This window comes from Martes martes (genome assembly GCF_963455335.1).
Source record: "Martes martes genome assembly, chromosome: 5".
Lineage (NCBI taxonomy): Eukaryota > Metazoa > Chordata > Mammalia > Carnivora > Mustelidae > Martes > Martes martes.
The window spans coordinates 150,355,199-150,375,107 of record NC_137892.1 but is presented as its reverse complement, the minus strand read 5'-3'; the positions used below and the strand labels follow the sequence as shown (position 1 = coordinate 150,375,107).

Here is a 19,909-nt window from a genome sequence, read left to right as displayed (position 1 = left end):
TTTACTTATTTATTTATTTAGGATTTTTATTTATTTATTTGAGAGAGAGTGAGTGAGAGGGAGCACCACAGGGATGGGTAAATGGAGAGGGAGAGCGACAGAAAGAATCTCGAGCAGACTCCATGCTGAGATCTCACTACCCTGAGGTCATGACACAAGCAGAAACCAAGAGTCTGATGCTTAACCAACTGAGCCACCCACTCACTCCTAGTGAGGTGTAGTTAAAGCTTATTTTTTTGAGATGATGTCTCTTAAATTGGTGTTTATTTTATTATTTGGACTGACCATATGCTTAAGATATCAATATATTGTACATATATTATAATCTAATTAGAAAACATTTGGTACAATTACTTCAGTTTATCCCATATGTATGTCTACATAACATACATAGGCCTCATATATGGATACACAACTTCATTCATTATATCAAGTCATGGTCCAATTTCCAGCTAAGCACAAATTTCATTGTTTTATTTATCAGTGTCTTCCTTAACGGGTTGCACAATTTGTATCTTTATAAAATTTTCTCTATTCCAAAGTCATAGTAATGTTATCATACATTTCTTTAAAGATTTAACGCTCATCTTCTACTGCTGGAATTACTTATTTTGCATAGTTGTAAGGTACACAAATACGTTTACTTTCTTTGCAGAGCCAGATAACATAGCTCTGTCTTCACCTGTTTGTTGAGGTGTCCATCTGTTCTCCCTACTGACTTCCAAACAACTCTGTATTGTAGCAATTTGACTGGTTCTTAGAAAACATATCTTGCATCAACACATTTTTTTAAAACTTCTGTGTGGTTTAGTAAGTCATTAATGTCGATATATTTTGCTTTGTATGCTTGAAAATGATATGTCTTCATTTGAATAGGAAATAGTGTGCCTATTCATTAGGGGCCCTGGGTGGCTCGTCAGTGAACACCTGAATCTTTATTTTGTCTCAGGTCATGGTCTCGGGTCTCTGGATGGAGCCCTATGCTGGGCTCCACGCTCAGCGTGGTGTTTGCTCCAGGATTCTCCTTCTCCCTCTGCCCTTTCTCCTGCTCACACTCTCTAAAATAAATAGAAAAAAAAATCTTTTTGAAAATATTATGTATTCTTTAACTGTATTCACTATACATTAAAATATAGAATATATATATATATAGTCAAATATATATATTTGTATTTGACAGATATTCAAGTATCAAGTGTTTCTATGAAACACTTTTATCATTACTGACTTTTTTGGTCTTTTTCATAAAGCATTTCTGAGAGAGATGTATTAGCAGTTTTTTCCAAGATTATGTTTTATTTTGAAGATAGTTTATTAGGTTCATATAAGTTTCAAATGATTACATCACTCTGGTGACATATACTACATGTCAATATGACACGATCTTCTTATCATGATAGCATTTTGTTTTAAAATATATTCTGTCTAATATTAACCATTTTTGCCTGATTTCTTTCAGCTAAAATTAAATTATTATTCTTTTATTTTAAAACTTTCTATATCTTTATACCCTATATGTACCTATTACAAGTAGCATATAGCATGAGACGATTTTATTTTTCCTTACTTTGCTTCAGCATGGTAACTTTTTTTTTTTTTTAAATAGGAGGGTTTATTGCAATTATACTATTTGGGTTATTAATATATATTTTTGCCACTTTATTGTGTAATTCCAATTTGTCTTACTATTTTTTTATTCCTTCTAACATTATTTTCCAGTACTTTGTTTAAGGCTTTATCTTTGTTATGTCTTCTAATTTTAGATCTGTATACTAAATTTATTTTCTTAACACAGAAATTTTAACATGCTTAGCTATCTTTGGAACATCTTTACTCTCTATACATTGTAATAACTTTTAAGTGCTTTAATTTGGATCAAGTTTCTCAAATTTATGCCTATAAGTGATGAGGATGAGGATGATGATGATGGTGATGATGATGATGATACTTGTGGGTTTGATAATCTGTCAAATTTGATGTTTTGTTATTACAAAGAAAGGTGTCCTCGTGTGTACCACTTTCTCATTATTCCTTATTGAAGCTTATACCATATTTTCGTGATAATTTTCTTTTTTTATTAAATTATTTAACAGCAATGTATTTTCTCAATTTTGGTTGTTTGAAAGTTTTTCTGTATCACATATTTTATGTTTCTGTTGTTACAAAATTATTGAGGCCAACATGATCTAAAATGATTTGTAAGAAGTGTCAAATTTCTGATGGTAACGTTTTCACATTTTCATTCCCTTTACTCAGAAATAAAGGAAAAACAGAAGATATGTATTACCTTTATCGTTTGTTTGGCAGTATCTGTATGTATGTCTATCTTGAGTCATTCATTATAAGTATCATGTTTTGGAATCTTAATTTATTTGGGGATATCTTATCTTAACAATACAGGAAACAACAGATGTTGGAGGGCATGTGTAGAAAAGGGAACACTCTTGCACTCTTGTTGGAATGCAAACTGGTGCACCCTATTTTGGAAAACAATATGGAGGTTCCTTAAAAGGTGAAAAATAGAACTACCCTATGACCCAGCAATTGCACTCCTAGGTATTCACCCAAAGAATTAAAAAAAAAAAAAATACATTTCCAAAGGAATACACTCAACTTGATGCTTATAGCAGCATTATCAGAAATAGCCAGATTATGAAAAGAGCTCAAATACCCATCAACCGCTATATGGATAAAGAAGATGTGGGGGGTGTGTGTGTGTGTGTGTGTGTGGGTGTGTTTACAATGGAATATTACTCAGCCATCAAAAAGAATGAAATCTTGCCATTTACAATGATGTGGATGGAGCTAGAGTGTATTATGCTAAGCAAAATAAGTCAGCCAGAAAAAGACAAATGCCATATGATTTCATTCATATGTCAAATTTAAGTAAGAAAACAGATGAACATGGAGGAAAAAAGAGAGAGGGAAGCAGACCAAGAGACATACTCTTAACTATAGAAAACAAACTAATGGTTACCAGAGGTGAGGTGAGTGGGGGGATGGGCTAAATACATGATGGGTATTAAGTAGGGCACTTGTGATGAGCACTGGGTATTGTATAAAAGTGATGAATCATTAAATTCTACTACTGAAATAATATTTGCATTGTATGCAACGAACTGCACTTTAAATAAAAACTTGGAAGAAGAAGTACATGGTACTACTTATTGAAAAAGGAACATTTTGGTAGTTCTCTGGATAATAGATTGAAAGAAGCTAGGGTTAAGTGCAAAGACTATTTTGGAAGCTACTGCAGCATTCCAGCTGAAGGGGTGGTGGTTATTTGGACAGGGATGGGAGTGATGGTGTTATGAAGTAGTTGACTTATGGATATTTTTAAAAGTACAGCTAATAGAGCTTTCTGAAAAATTGGGTATGTAGCTTGAGAGAAAAGGGGGAGCCAAACATGACGCTGAGTAATCTGCAGAAGCCATCTGGACGACAGCCATCATTATTGAGACAGAGGATGCCTCTGGAGGAGTAGATTTAGAGAGAAATTAGATTTTGAGGAAACTATTTACATAGAGCATTTTGAGTTTGAGAACGCTGAGAAGAGATTTTGGAGTGGCTAATATGGAATTCAGGGAAAAAGTGGATGCCTATGTAAATCTGAGAGTCATCTACATGTAGATGTTATGGAAACTCATTAGACTGAATGAGATCACGTGGGCAATAACTCCAGATAGTCTAAGGTTTGGAAATCAGGATGCCCCACTATTCAATGAATGGAGAGATGAGGAGGAACGAAGAAGCACACTGAGACAGAAGAGCCAATGAAGGAAGAAGAGTGTCTAGAGAATGCTATGCCTGTAAGCCAAAGTAAGAGCCTGTTTCTTGAAAGAGTTGTCAATTGTGCCAAATGTTGCCGCTTTGCTGAGCAAATGGAGGAAAGAATTAGACTTCCTATTTTGGAATATGGAGGACAAGTACAATTTTGGTGAGGTAATAAAGACAAGTCTTTGATGAGATTTATGTTGTTTTTCTTTTTTTTTTTTTTAAGATTTTATTTATTTATTTGACAGAGAGAGAGGAAGCACAAGTAAACAGAACTGCAGGAAGAGGGAGGGGGGAAGCAGGCTCCCAGCTGAGCAAGGAGCCTGATGTGGGATCAGGACCTGAGCCAAAAAGGCAGGCACCTAATAGACTGAGCCACTCAGGTGCCCCTGAGAGTGAATTTTAAAGAGCATGGAGACAGAGAGAGCAGGGTGTGAATATGGGCAACTCTTTCAAGAGGTTTATCAGGAAAGGGAATGGGATAATGAAGTTGTAACTGGAGGGAAACACTAGACCAAGGTAGATTCTCGGTTTTTGTTAGCTTGAGTACATTTTATTTTCAGATAGAATTAAAGCCTATTTTTGAGGACATAGGAATTATGAAGGGGAAAATTAAGAGATAGGAGAGGAATTAATTGACAGTTCTATGACTGAGTGAACAAGAAAGGTGAGGCTTTAGGATCTGCATGGAGTGGTGGGCATAAACATGGTAGGGAGACCTCATTCACAGAAGGAAGCCAGAGATTTACGGAAACTAATGCCCACAGTATTAGCTAGGCTGCTAGATCTGACGACAGGAAACTATGGAAACCCCTTTCTGATTGTTCTTTTTGATAAGCATTAGAGAAGCAAGATGACCTGACATATATAAGGAAATTGGAAAAAGTATTGGAAATTTGAGGAGCCAGGAAAACTATAAAAGAAATATCTAGCAATGCTGCATATAATTGTTTCAGTTATTCAAGTTCCTTTTGAATGAAGTAATTTGTTCTAATTCTTCCAGAATTTGATACTAAAATTGGGATAATGCAATTTTTACAAACACTTAACGTATCGGCATATTATATAAAAAGCATCAAAAGTTAGACATAGTATATATCATAATTACCTTACCCAAATTCTCCCCATGGGTAGAACTCAAAATAGGTTTCAATAGCTTTGAATGGAATTGGCCTGCAGGTAAAGATAAGAACTAAGCCTTGATGGTCCTGAGCCAGTGTGAATAACCCTATACGTTTTGCCATCATTTATCTACTATGGTCACATATTATGTATTAAATACAATTTTTAAAAACGGTGAATGGAGATGAGTACAGGCCTAATTGGGGCAATATATATATATATTGAGAGAGAGCACAAGTAGGGGGAGGGGCAGTAGGAGAGGGAGAAGCAGACTCCTGGCTGGGCAGGGGTCTGGAAGTGAGACTCCATCAACCCAGGGATCATGAAGTGAACTGAAGGCAAATGCTTAACTCACTGAGCCACCCAGGTGCCCCTGGAGCGATATTTGTAATGAGGGTCTGAAGTGACCACCTCACCCTGGATTGTAAATGAGGATGAATGTAACCCAGTTTCGGGTGCCATTCATTCTGTTACCATGTGGCAAGTAAGCACAGTCCTTGTTGCTTGTTACTATAATATAGCAACACTAAAGCAAAAGATGAAATCACAAGGAAAGCAGAAAACAAAAACTCACAGAGAAATAGAGATAGGGACATAATCAAGGTAACCCTGAAACCTAATTTACCTGAGAACTTTACAGGTATGTGGACCAATAAGTTTCTTTAAAATCTTAGAACAGATTGAATTATTTTTAGATATTTTATACTTATCTGTTACATGGCAACAGGTAACTAAAACACAGACATATACATTATAAATAAATACTCCAGAAAAGTATTTAATTTCCATCATCTAAAGTTACAATTAGATTAAATTTGAAATTTATGGATACTAATCTTTGAATATGTTTGCAATGTTGCAAACAAGAAGGATTCAACAACTAAACAGCACTAAACATTGGTTTCTGGACTGAGTTATGCATATAATTTGTTTAAAGAAGTGAAAAGGAGAGCTGAGGCAAACATCGTAACAATGCAAAAAACAAGCAGTGTTGTTTAATTTGTGAACTCTGGTAAGAGCCAAAAACTTTCAGATTCATTAGAAGTATCAATACAGTAGCAGCTCCCTGACTTTGGCTCCTTTGGAAATGTATCTATCAGGCAAGCAGAGAACACTGAGGGTCCCATTTTGATCAGGATAAGCTCTTACATATGGTGCATAGAACAAGGAGAAATAGGATATTTTAGGCAAAATGGGAAATATATATAATTTAGCGATCATTGAACTGTGTAGTAAGTCACAGTAAGTTTTGGGGCAGTTAAGGTAGGTACAGAAATGAAGGACAAAAAGTATTCATGTATCTAACAGTTTTATGTGTCAGGAAATGTTCTTAGTATTTGTGAATACTAGGATAAAGATACACTAGACCTGATTTTTAGATCTGAGATGTTCACAATCTAGTAGACAGGAAAAACATTACAATAAAATGTGATGTGCCATATTTAAACCTAATAAGTGGTAAATGCTCAATTCAAGGCATGCATAAAGTTAGAATAAAGAGGGAGGAGCTGTAAAATTTGCCTGAGAGTTTGAGGAGGATTTCACAGGTGTTGTGACATGTGAAATAGTTCTTAAAAGTAAACAGAGGTTTGTAAAGCAGAACAGAATGAGCAGAGGTCATTGAGAGATGAAAGGATTTTACAATTATTCAAAGAACATGGCCTGTTTGAGTATCTGTGACTAAAAGTATGATATACATTTTTCTGAGAATTAAGCTGAGAACAGAGAAGGCCAAATTTTATAAAGAAAAATTCAGGACATATGTATGTACCTCTGCCTTTGGTATTAGTACTAAATGGAGCTATGACATAAGTTAAGTTGTGATTGGAAGTGATGTTTCTTAATAATAATTTGCTTTAGAATCACTTAAGCCCATGGTTTTCAAGCTTTAACATTTATGAAAATCACCTAGGGAACATGTCTATGAAACCTTCACTGATCCTCTTAGGGAGGCTAAACTACCATGATTTTATGTTTCTCTAGCCCCTAAAAATGTTGTCACAATAATTATCCATAGTGCAATCATCCATTTACCTCGTCTTCTGCATGAGCCTCTTGAACTCCTCAAGAATGAAACAGGGTCCTCAATATCCCTAGTGCCTAACATACAGCACAGCCTAGCAAATATCAATTATTAATATATTTTGAGTGAATTAATCAATGTGTAGTTTAGGATAGAAATGATAAATTATACCATACCAAAGTACTAGAAGGGTGGCTAAGAAAGTAGAAAATAACAAGTGAAAAGAGAATGATTAATACAGTCAAATATCACAAAGAAATCAGGGAGAGATCAGAAACAAAAAAGTGCTCATTGGATTAGTGATTAGTAAATTATGACCACAAAGTCAACTTCTGAAAAGCAATGTGGATAAAATTATACATTATCTTGACCTTAGGCATAAATAAGGAAATGGAGGGAGATGGTAGCTATTTACTCTGGAAAGCTATATTAATAACTATTTATTGAGTGCCTAATAGTCCCACTATTGTACTAGTGAGTCATATAAAAGGAAAAGTAAGCCATAGCATACAATCCTGAAAGAATTTGTTATCCAGTAAAAAGAATAGGCTTTAATTTCTCTCTCTCTCTCTCTCTCTTTCTTTTTTTTTTAAAAGATATTTTAGGATCATAATAGGCAGAATTCTAAAGACAAAAGAATAAGATTCCTGTTCCTTGGTTATTCAACCAAACATGAATCTAGATACTGCTGTGAAAAGATTTTGTTATTGTAGTTAAAGTCCCAATTCCATTCACTTTAAAATACAGAGATTATCTGGGTGGGCCTGACCTAATCAGGTGGATACCTTTATTTTTCTTTTTTCTTTTTTACTTTTTTAAAGAAAGAGCATGCATGTGCAGGTGCAGGGTGGGGAGGGGCAGAGGGAGAGGGAGAGAGAGAATCCTAAGCAGGCTCAATGGATATGGAGTTCAGGCCCTAAGGTCATGATCTGAGTGAAATCAAGAGGTGATTGCTTAACCAACTGAGCCACCCAGGCAGCCCAGGTAGATACTTTTGAAAGCAAGACTTTCCAGCTGGTAGCAGAAGAGAAAGTCAAAGAGATTCAAAACAGCAAAAGGACTTGACACACTATTGTTTGTTTGAAGGCGGTAAAAACCACATGAGGAGAAATGAAGGCAGCCTCTAGGAGGAGAAAGCTGCCCCAGCTGACAAGGGATGAAAATGGAGACTTCAAAACTAACCTTTTAAAAAAAAATTTTTTTTATTAATTATTTTTACTAACATATAATGTATTATTCACCCTAGGGGTACAGGTCTGTGACTTGTCAGGCTTACACATTTCACAGCACTCACCACAACACATACCCTCTCCAATGTCCATAACCCAACCACCCTCTCCACAACTCCCCTCCCCCCAACAACCCTCAGTTTGTTTTGTGAGATTAAGAGTCTCTTATGGTTTGTCTCCCTCCCAATTTCACCTTGTTTCATTTTTTCCTTCCCTACCCCCTCAAATCCCCCACCCTTCCTCTCAAATTCCTCATAGGGGAGAGCATTACATAACTGTCTTTCTCTGATTGACTTATTTCGCTCAGTGTAACTACATCTAAAGGAAGTAGACTCAGGCAACAAGAAGAATGCACATTAAAGTAGTTTCTTCCCCAGAGCCTCTAGGTAAGAGCCCAGCCCAGCTGACACAGGACTTCAGTCTTGCCAGACCTTAAGCAAGGGATCCAACTGAACCTACCTGAACCTCTGACCTATAGAAATCACGTGGTTACTTGTTACTCAAAACCAGAAATGTAACAGAAGTTTCTAAATAGCTAAATTATGGATTACATGGAGGGAAGGCATTGCTGTCTGTAACAGAAACATTCCAGGTATTTATTTAAAAAACTTTCTTCATCAAGAACTGTGATATGGGATAAGAATACACTTTTTACTTCTCTAATCAAAGGCAGTTTATTGAATTCATCTGATTCTTAGTGTCTTCATTAAAATTGTAGAAATTATCTTCTGCCACAGAATGAATTAATAATAAAATAAACCTCAATTAGTTAAAATATGTGACCCAAACCTGGATTCAATGAATATCAGCTTCTCTTAAGAGTCATATTAAGAAGAACATAGATCTAGGAGCCAAAATATTTAGATTCATATTTTGTATGAGTCTCAATTTCCTTATCTATAAAATTAAAATAATACCTGTCCTCTCTATTTCAGAGATTTTTATTAGGATGATATTTCTGTAAAAGCACACTGTGCAAAAGTAAGATAGCTCTCAGCTATGTTTAGCGGTAGCAGGGAAGGAGGAAGGATGTCAGAGACCAGACACATGTTTTCTGCATTTACCATATGATTGGGCAGCTGAAGAGTCACTTGGACTTAGAACCAAAGGATAAAAGAAAGCAGAATCAAACACCATGTGGGGGTGCCTGGGTGGCTCCGTGGGATAAGCCTCTACCTTTGGCTCAGGTCATGATCTCAGGGTCCTGGGATCGAGCCCCACATCAGGCTCTCTGCTCAGCAGGGAGCCTGTTTCCCCCCCCTCTCTCTGCCTGCCTCTCTGCCTACTTGTAATCTCTCTCTCTGTGTCAAATAAATGAATTAAAATCTTAAAACACCATGTAAATAAGAGCTGCACTGTATTTGGGCCCTACCTACATGTTCAGAGGCCCACACACTTTTTTATGATACCCCATATTCTCACATTGGTCTCTTAGCATGTGGCCCATTTACTCGGAGGAAGGGTTTTTTTGTTTGTTTGTTTTTCTGTATACAGAACTCCTTTGTTTTTTATTTTCTCTTAAAACCTGCTTCATTGCTTCATCTGCCCAGAAGGGGGCACCTTTCTCTTACTTGCACAACACTCTAGGTAGGCCAAAAAAAAGTTCTGTGAAATAGTAACTTCTAAATGTCATTCTATAGAACACCAAGTTCCTCAGAAACTTACATTAAGAAGAGATTTAAAAACCTGATTTCAATTCTTCAAAAGATAACGTCAAATGAATGAAGAAACAAGACATAGTCCGGGAGAAAATACTTGTAAAATACAAATCTGAAGGACTATTTTCTAAAATATATGAAGAACTCTTAAAGTTTACTGATGAGAAAACAAAACCAAAATAAAGAGTGGGTCAAGGACCTTAACAGACACCTCATCAAAGAAGACATACAGATGGCAAACAAGTGTATGAAAAGATGTTCCATATATATATATGTGTCATCAGAGGAAAGCAAACTAAAGCGATGAGATAGAACTCTATACCATAGAGTCACCCAAATCTGGGGAACACTAACAACAGCAAAGGCTGACGAGGATGTGGAGAAAAAGGAACTCTCGCTCATTGCTGGGAAGAATGCAAAATGCTATAACCACCCTGGAAAACACTTTGTCAGTTTCTTACAAAGCTAAATATGCCCTTACCGTTTGATTCACTAATTGCAGTCCTTGGTATTACCCGAAAGAATTGAAAACTTCCGTCCATATAAAAGCCTACACATGAATGTTTTTGCTGTAGTGGTTTATTCATAATTGCCAAACTTGGAAACAACCAAGATGTCCTTCAGTATGTATGCTATAAAAAGACATGGAAAATCTTTAAATGTGCTTACTACTAATGGAAGAGGCCAATCTTAAAGGGTATACACTATGTAATTAAAACTATATGACATTCTGGAAAAGGAAAAACTATTGTTCGAGTAAAAAAATCAGTGGTTACCAGAGGTCAGGGTAAGTAGAAATGGATGAGCAGTACACATGGGGTTTCTAGTGCAGGGAAAATACTATGCATGATACTATAATAATGAATGCATACAACTATACTTTCATCTAAACACACAGAACACCACAAACCTAACCTACAACCATTGGGTGGTTGTAACCTACAAACACTGGGTGATGATGATGTGTCAAAGGTGTGACAAGTACATCACTCAGGTGGAGGGTGTTGATAATAGAGGGTGTGATGCACGTGTAGGTGTGGGGGCTATTTGGAAACTCTCTGTGCCTACTTCTTAATTTTGCTGGAGACCTAAAACTGCTCTACAAAAAAAAAAAAAAAAAAAAAAAAATTAAGGTCTTAAAAAAATCATTTATAAAAAACATCAAGTACATTTCCAAAACAGGATATATTAGTAAATACTTTGCTAGTGTGGCTGAATTTGAGATTAATGTTTACAAACAACTGTACCTAGAAGGGCCCCCAGTGATGTTCAATAAGACATTTATGCCAAGCAATCAGTGTATGAATGCGCACTTCCTAAGCAAGTCTCCAGCACGGCTATAAAACCCTATCTACTGCTCATTCTTTCTACATACCTATTTATAATCAGGATTAAATTATTTTTACTAATGTTTAATTAAGGTGTCCCTAAGGCTTTTTTATTTTTTTAAATTATCATCTATATAATCCAGTACGATACGATCTACTATACTGCTTTACTTAATAGATAGGTATTAACCATTCCCCCATATGCAGTACTAACAAAAAAATAAAAATAACTTTTTAAGTATATATTTAAGATGTGACTTAAGTAAAAAGGAGCATTTCCTTTGGTGATCATTGCAAATAATATAATTTTCATTGTATATATGAACTCATGTATAGTCACAAATTAGTTTCTATTTGATGCAAATATTATTTGGACTAAGATGAGATTTAGAAGCAATCTAAAGTATGGTTTCTGGTTGAAATACCTCTGGAATTACATTTGAGCTTCTTTTAAAGTAAGTTTCTGTTTTTTTTCCCACAAATATCATTTTCTCCAGGGATTCTTTCCTTCAGTCTTCTATACACATAGCCTGTTTGCCAATAGTGCATAATCTTCTCTGAATCTTTTCAATGCCCTTCCCATTTCTTGGATATATTAACCTATTAATTCCTTTATTTTTTTTAACTAATATTGAATCAGCACTTATCATTTGATAGTCATTTAATTGTCATTAGGTGACAAAAAGCATGCAATTCTATTCCTAGTCTGGTTATTTTGAAAATGAAAATTAACCAGAATGATCATAAATGAACCCACTCATGTATTCTTTATAACAGTCATTTAAAAGTAATTAGTGTATGCTTATTTTCAAAGAGAATATTATGTTGAAAAAATTATCTAAGTGGAAGCCACTTGAGCTAATTTTGCAGATGTAAAAACATAAAAATACAGGCAGGTTATAAAAGGCTAGAGTAGTCTAATTATTGATTGGTAACAGAGGACATTATGAAAGTACATAAACTATAAGGAGCTATCACCCCACACCCACTAGAATGATTATAATCAAAAGATATATAACAAATACTGGTATTCATAGAGAGAACCTGGAACCCTTCGCTGCTTTTACAAATGTAAAATGTAGCTGCTTTGGAAAACAGTCTGGCAGTTCATCAAATAATTAAATACAGAGTTTCTATGTGACTGAGCTATCTCACTTCAGGGTATATACCCAGGAGAAATAAAAACATGTCTACAAAAAGCTTTCATATTAATGCTCACAGAAATATATTTTTTTTCATGGTAGGCAAGCAATGGAAAAAACCCACAGAGCAAGCTTCACAATTATGAGGCAAACCAGATACTTTAGACTCAGGGATGGGGTTGAAGTGTTCTGTGATGTCAATTTTCCACCAGTATGCTGGGATTAAAGTAAAAAAAAAAAATGAGACTTATTCATTGCATCTGACAATGAGTAACTGCATCTAATATGTTCTGTACACTCTGTGAGATGCTGGATGCCAGTGCCACAAATAAAAATGGTGAGAGTCCCGCGCCTGAGAAAAAACTTGGTATAAATCTTTATGTACAAGTGACATCTTTTTTTATGAGACATAAAGTAGTTTACCATTTTCCGAGGCAGCCACTGTGATGTTGTACCATGGAGTTTCTTCTCTATCAAGGACCTTTGTAGTCCTAATGGTTCCAGTATTGGCATCAATGTTGAAACATCTGTCATCTTCAGCACTGTAGTCAATGAAGTACCTTGGGAAAAAAACAGATAACTCTTTTTTTCACTTGATTATATAATGAAGAAAGTGAAACTAAGACAACAGCAATATTAAATCAGACATATTCAAATATTTAAATGTATATTTTTAGTTTCTGTATTTGCCTCCAAAGATTTGCTTGGCAACTTTATATTTGCATAGAACTGACATAAATTATTTTTATCTGTTAACTCCTAATTAATGTTTAATTAAATTACTAATTCAAATTTTTTAAAAAAATACCTTTTTGAATTCCATGAATAGAACAGTAGATGGTAAGAACATTGGGATTAATAACTAAATATTAGTAAGACTCTGGGAAGTCTATAGTACTTTGGAAGAAAAAATGAAAATTCTCATTGCTATCTGTACAAAATTTTTAGGAAAATAGAAGATGTCAGAGATTAGTTTATCCTGGAATTTCATTATAGCTGAGATTTGAAGATAAATATAAAATAAAAAACCAAAACATTTCAATTAATTACCATTGTATGTGCATCACCTAGCCCCCTTGTTGAGTGAGAAAATGAGAAAACAACTAAATGAGAGGTAGGTTGCATTATTGGCCACAAATCATCTTCCCTCTCTAAATGCAGGGATTTCTCATGCCAGATTTTGCCTCCAGCCTACTTTAGCAAAGAGATGAGCCCTGAGTGTGTGTAAGTGTCAAACCACTAAATTGTACACCTGAAGTTAATATCACTCTGTAAGTTAACTAACTGGAATTTAAAAAAAAAAAAAAAACTTTTAAAAATCAGAATGGGATGAAAAGTAATTGAAAGTGATCATCATCATCGGAAATGATGGTGTCCTGTTCCATTTTTGGGCCACGGTTTCATAGGACTTTACCTATTCTTTCTTATGCCCTGACACTGACACAAAAAGAACATGCTGGAGCCAGAAGGAAGATGAGAGACACAAGGACAAAGTTGTCCCAGTTCAGGTGTCCCATCCTAGAGGAGAGCTACCTAGTAAACGAGCAGGTGCATGATTGAATGCACTGGAGTTAAGCCGAGCTGGCAAACAAAACCAGCCTAGTTTAGCTGATCTTCACCTAACTCAGACACCTACACTACGCTTATAAATTACTCATTTCTTTTCTTTCTTTCTTTAATTGCTTACTTCATTACCCCTAAGTTTTAGAGTTTTATATTATCCAGCATTATCCAACCGTTTATTAACATAAATATGAATTGAAAATATAGCGAACAATCATCGTATGCTCTAGAAATGTTCCAAACTATTTCTAGAACTATTGAAGGAAGTGTTTCCTCCTTTCCTTAAATCTCTATTATTTCTCCCTTCTTCCTTAACCTCAGTGTAAGTAACATTTTATCTAGACCTGCAGAACAAAAATGAACTGATTAGGCACAAAGTACTAGGGGAAGAATATTCGAAATCCAGGAAACCAAAGTGCAAATATCCAAATTAAAGAAAGAGCTTGATTTGGTCTAGAAACCAAGGTATGTTTCAATGTGGCTAGGCTAAAAGGATGTGGTATGCGGCCAGAGGGTAGGACAAGCAATCCATGCAGCACATGCTAAAGAGTTCTTATCTTTAAAAAAAAAAAAAAAAAAGTAGTGGGGGAATTTTTAAGCAAAGGAAATAACATACTTAATTACAACCTGGAAAAATCACAGTGGCTACTTTGGAGATTTTATTTATGTGAGAGAGAGAGCGAGAGAGAGCATGAGCTGGGATAAGGGTGAAAGGAGAGGGAGAGAGTCTCAAGCAGATGCCATGCTGAGCATGGAGGCTGATGTTGGTCTCAATCTCATGACCCTGAGATCATGACCTGAGCCAAAAGCAAGAGCTGGACCCTTAACCAACTGGACCCACCCTGGCGTCTCTACCATGGCTACTTTGACTCTTAGATTGCAGAAAGTTAAAAGCAATTCAGAAAAGAAATCATGTCATCTTGAATAAAGGTGGGAAAAGGAAGAAAATGGACAGAACCATAAAAAAATAATGCTATCTATTGGATACAACCTATAGAAATTTTTATTGGAGTGGCATTAGTAAAGGGGAGGGGGGAATGACAAAGGACTCCGTTTTGGTGTGCTTTGTGTGTTTGTGTGTGTATGTGTCCTTGATCTATCATGTAATTGATAAGCCTGTTTACTGAGCTGGATAGAGGTAGAAGAAAAAAACAAACAAATTTTCTCCCTTTGGGAGAAAAAAAAAATGGGGAGAAATCAGTGATTTTGACACACTATGCCTCAGAAGCCAATTAGATAAACGTGGAATAAAAAGCAGAGAACTGAATGGGGTGCAGAGTTCAAGCTCAAGAACAGAAAATATGTATTTGAGATGCATCAGTCTAAATTTAAGGTTGTGTGGACAGCATGGTTTCATCTGGGAGAGAACTGTAGGAGAAAAGTGAAATACTGAGTACTACAGCGCTCAACCTTTTGAGCCTAAAGCATGTCAGCATCGGTACAAGACCAGGTGGTAGCGAAAGGGGAGGAAGGGTCCAGGGGAGGAGGCAAAGTGGGAATGGGTGGCACAGAAGCCAAGAAAGGAGAGTGTTTCAAGTGAACAATTATAGTGAATCCTACTAAGAGGCTGAGTGAGGTTAGTAAGGGTTGATTGGATTTGGGAAGATAGACAGCATTAGTTAACTTGAAAAGAATATTTTCAATAAAATATAAACTGTTTTCTTTGTTTTTGTTTTTAACAGTGGATTCAAGAGTATATTGAATGTGAATGCATGAAGCCCAAGAGTCCAGGAAACACAATGCCCTATCTCTCCTGGGTGCAATGTGTTAACAGAGTGTGTAGAACGTGGTGCTAAGGTGTGAAACGTTATAACAACCTGTGGATACACATGCGCGTGACAGAAGTTATGAATAACATCATGCAGGTCCAAGGAAATGCCATTCAGTGAAAAGAACACCTTAAAGAGCTGAAATATAACCCTTGCACCTATGTGATCAAAACAAGAAACAGACCATTTTGCACAGACTGTTCTAATAATAACTACATGCTAATTGAAGAAAGCTGAACATAAAGAAGGAATTTAAACAGGAAGATGTAGAGGTACAAAGCAAATCTGATTCAGAGAGAAGACAGGAGATCCAGACACTGCTGAGAAGTGGGAAAGAGCAATGTCATTGGGCTTTCCCAAAGCATTAGGTCCTGGTACCCTGAAACTGATTTTGACTTGAGTTCATATCACAAATATCCTTCTCATACTATCAGAGTCCTTGATGCTGAGGATGAAGGCTGGATTGCCTCGAAGATGTAAGAAGTTTTGTCACATGGAAAGGAAACCTTCCTTTAAAATGTCATCAGTTGGAAATCTGGTTATTACATCACCTAAAGTTAGTTGTCATTAACCTGTCTTCAAAACACTTGCCATTTTTCCATACCCTAAGAACCATGATTTCTATTTTGGAAAGTTAGATCTAAAATTTAAACATATTCAATTCCAAAGTTTCCTGCCTCAACTATCAGCAAAGCTCAGATTACATTGTTATTAACACACCCTTATGAAATATGGGATGACATGCCTCATCTTAGAAATGTGATTACTATCAGTCTGGGAAAAAGAAATTGGGGGCGGGGGGAGGGCCTGGGTGGCTCAGGTCATGATCTCAGGGGCCTGGAATGGAGCACCTAACGGGGAGTCTGAGTGTCCTTCTTCCTCCGCTCCACGACCGTGCTTGCATGCTCTTCCGCTCTCGAAGAAATGAATAAAATCTTTTTAAAAAATTGGATTTCTTCTGTTTTTAAACTAAATTAAGACTTAGAAATAGATAGTGTTTTTATCAGTGCATTCTGCTCTCTTTTAGGCACTTCACACAGACTTTCTAATATAAGTGCTAGCAGCAGGGGTTAAATACTTTCAGGATACAAATGCTTTTCTTTGAATTAAAAAAAAATAGTGTTTGAATATTTTTTTTCAATTGTAGGTATAATGCTAGGTATGTGTCTTCGGTTTCATGTTATTTACTTGTTAGCTTTCTCTGTGACCTCTCTCCTGGGAAATCTACAATGTAAGGCCTAGATACATGGGGATGCTCGGATGCAGAGTTTTGAACTTGGAGTTGCAATTGAATTTCAACTCAAGTACAACTAAATAGTTGTCCTTTACTCTAACCTTAGATCTCTGCTTAGCCATACAAATAAAAACTGGAAAAAGGAGAAAAAAATGAAAATGTAAGAGAAAATAAACTATTTGAAACTATTTTGGGGTTTTAGGGGCACCTGGGTGGCTCAATGGGTTAAAGCCTCTGCCTTCGGCTCAGGTCATGGTCCCAGAGTCCTGGGATCAAGCCCCTAATCGGGCTCTCTGCTCAGTGGGGAGCCTGCTTCCTCCTCTCACTCTCTGCCTGCCTCTCTGCCTACTCGTGATCTCTGTCTGTCAAATAAATAAATAAAATCTTTAAAAAAAAAACTATTTTGGGGTTTTAAATGTAGAATCATTCAGTACTAATGATTTAAAATTAAGAAATAGCATGGGTCCATGAAGCTGTTTATCAAACAAATAAAAAATAGATGAAAATATTCTCAGTAGGTAACTTCTAAAAGTATTTTCGTAATAAAATTCATTTGCTTCTTTCTATAAACTTTCAAAAAGGTCAGCACAGCATCTTAATACTTTATGAACTCAAATATAAATATTTAGATTTTTCACGATGCTAATATTAATTTGACATTTTCAGGGATATATAACAAGCATAAAATCAAGTAACCATTTCTGTAGATGATATACATTCTAAATTGGGATTAATGATAAAACCTGAGAAAATAGTTCTGAGAATATTTTTTTAAATAGTTTTGCCCATTGCTATAAAAAAATGAACCGGCGTAAACTGAGGCAAGAGTACATGTAAACTGGCAGGATATTTACAGAGATTATTCTTCAAATTCTACTTTTTCTCTTCATATAAGACTATCCAGGGATGATAGGTAAGACTGAAAAGAAATACTCAAACATGAGTTATTTATAGTTCATTATAAACTCAAAACAACTGCATGAGACAAGTATTATTAAAAACCCTTTTCATAAAAGGAGGAAAGTGAGATACAGAGTGATGAAGAATTTTATTCGACATCACAGAGCTAGTTAGGGAAAGTGATTAAAATATAATTTAAGTCTATTAAGTAATATTTATAAGTTCATTTTTTCAAAAAAGGTAGACAATATTTAAGGTTTTATGTATTCATTCAAAAAGTATTTATTTGAGGGAGCACAAGGAAGGAATGAAGGATATTTAAAAGAGGAAAATAATAAGACCTGGGAATTCGACATGTATTAGTTAGGGAAACAGAAAGGAAAAGGAAAGAATTTGCAAACTAACATGTTCTATACTAAGAGTTTAAAATCAGAGACAAAGGGCCCCTGGGTGGTTCATCAGTTAAGTGTCTGCCCTTGGCTCAGGTCATGATCCCAGGATCTTGGGATGCTGGTCAGCATCAGTGTCCCTGCTCAGCAGGGAGTCTGCTTCTCCCTCTGCCCCTCATCCCACCTGCCCTCTCAATCTCTCTAATAAATAAATAAATAAAACCTTAAAAACAAAACAAAACAAAACAAAAATCAGAGGCAAGGGCAAAACTCTAAACAAAACAAGGCTTCAGAAGTGGTTTTGATCAGTCTGGAAACACCAGCATTAAAGAGAGGTGCATTATAAATCATCTAAAAAGTACATAATTTAATAATTTTACGGGAGAGAAACAGTGAGATATCTTAGATCTGGCTGCAGAAGTGGGTGGTGATTTTCAGACCACGTTCTTGTATTGGCTACTAGACTAGCAAGAGCAAAAGAGGAAGAGAAGCTTCCTGTTGTAGGTTGTACATAAAATACAGAAAGAATTTCTTTCCTTCAGCCATACGTTAATGTTCTAGTCAACATGACTGCCCCTACACATACAGTTACGCTTGAATAAAAAGAGCTTACTTACTTTATTTATTTATTTGACAGAGAGAGATCACAAGCAGGCAGAGAGGCAGGCAGAGAGAGAGAGAGGAGGAAACAGGCTCCCTGCCAAGCAGAGAGCCCGATGTGGGACTCGATCCCAGGACCCTGAGATCATGACCCGAGCCGAAGGCAGAGGCTTAACCCACTGAGCCACCAAGGCACCCGAAGAGATTACTTTAAAATAAAATATACTTAGGTGAGGAATGAAGATCAGTTTAATCATATCATCAACTAAGCCAGTGAGAAATTGTAACTACTCTCTTTGTAGCAGCCGTGGCTTGAGGTGCATTTTCAAAGGCTAATACACAGATAGGCTCTTGAACATACATAGGAAAGAAAGAAGAATGTGTTGGGGCCTTTATCAAGAACAAAATTCCTGATTTTCCAATATCTTAGAGAAAATAACCTCTTAAGGACACTGAAAAACATCTGTATTCTTTTTCTCTGTCTACAAGATGTACATCCTGGCGTTGATTGATTCAGAATGCAAAGATGAACTCTATGGAAATTTGTCTCTACAACAGATCCAGCATATGTGTGAAAATGGTATTAAGCAGTAAAGAAATTAACACAGGTTTGTAAACCAAGTAAATGTGATGCTTATAAATCTTTAAACCACTTCTAAGCTCCATGACTTAATGTATCACCTCTTTGAACTTCCTTTGTAAGCAAAATGCAGATATGACCCACATCCTCATTTTACTGTGAGCATTAAGCGAGGTAATATTTGAAAGCATTTTATGGTGAAGTATCAAATGATAAGCATTCATGGATAAATATCATTTGTTTTAGTCCCTTTTAGGAAGGTTTTTTCTCTTGGAAACCTTGAGTGTATTTTGATAGGAAAGTTCACAAATAGTAAGTGTTGTTTTTTTGTTTGCTAGTTCTTTTCTGTTTTGTTTTCCTGGAAAAATGTTTTAAGTACAATAGGATCTGAATAAGATTATTATTGAGTGAACAAGAGTCTCCATATAAATAGCATGAACTACTGTTTGTTTCTAAAAAAATCTATCAGAAAATGAAATTATCTGTAATTCCTTATTGGGTGCATACAAGTCATTTTTATTTGGAAACTATATGAGAATAAAGCTCTTTTGCTTTCACCATTATGTCACAGGTGTATGACTTTGCCTTATAAGTGAAT

At 35.8% G+C, this 19,909-nt stretch overlaps 1 protein-coding gene across 1 annotated transcript in view; it reads right to left on the bottom strand.

The window, feature by feature from the left end:
* CDH18 (cadherin 18) overlaps window positions 1-19,909 on the bottom strand; it is a gene marked incomplete at both ends in the record, with an annotated part of 317,410 nt that overhangs the window by 47,636 nt on the left and 249,865 nt on the right. Inside the window, one exon of the mRNA XM_080804279.1 lies at window positions 12,700-12,836. Coding sequence (XP_080660405.1) covers window positions 12,700-12,836 — 137 coding nt within the window. The remainder of the gene's footprint in view (window positions 1-12,699; window positions 12,837-19,909) is intronic.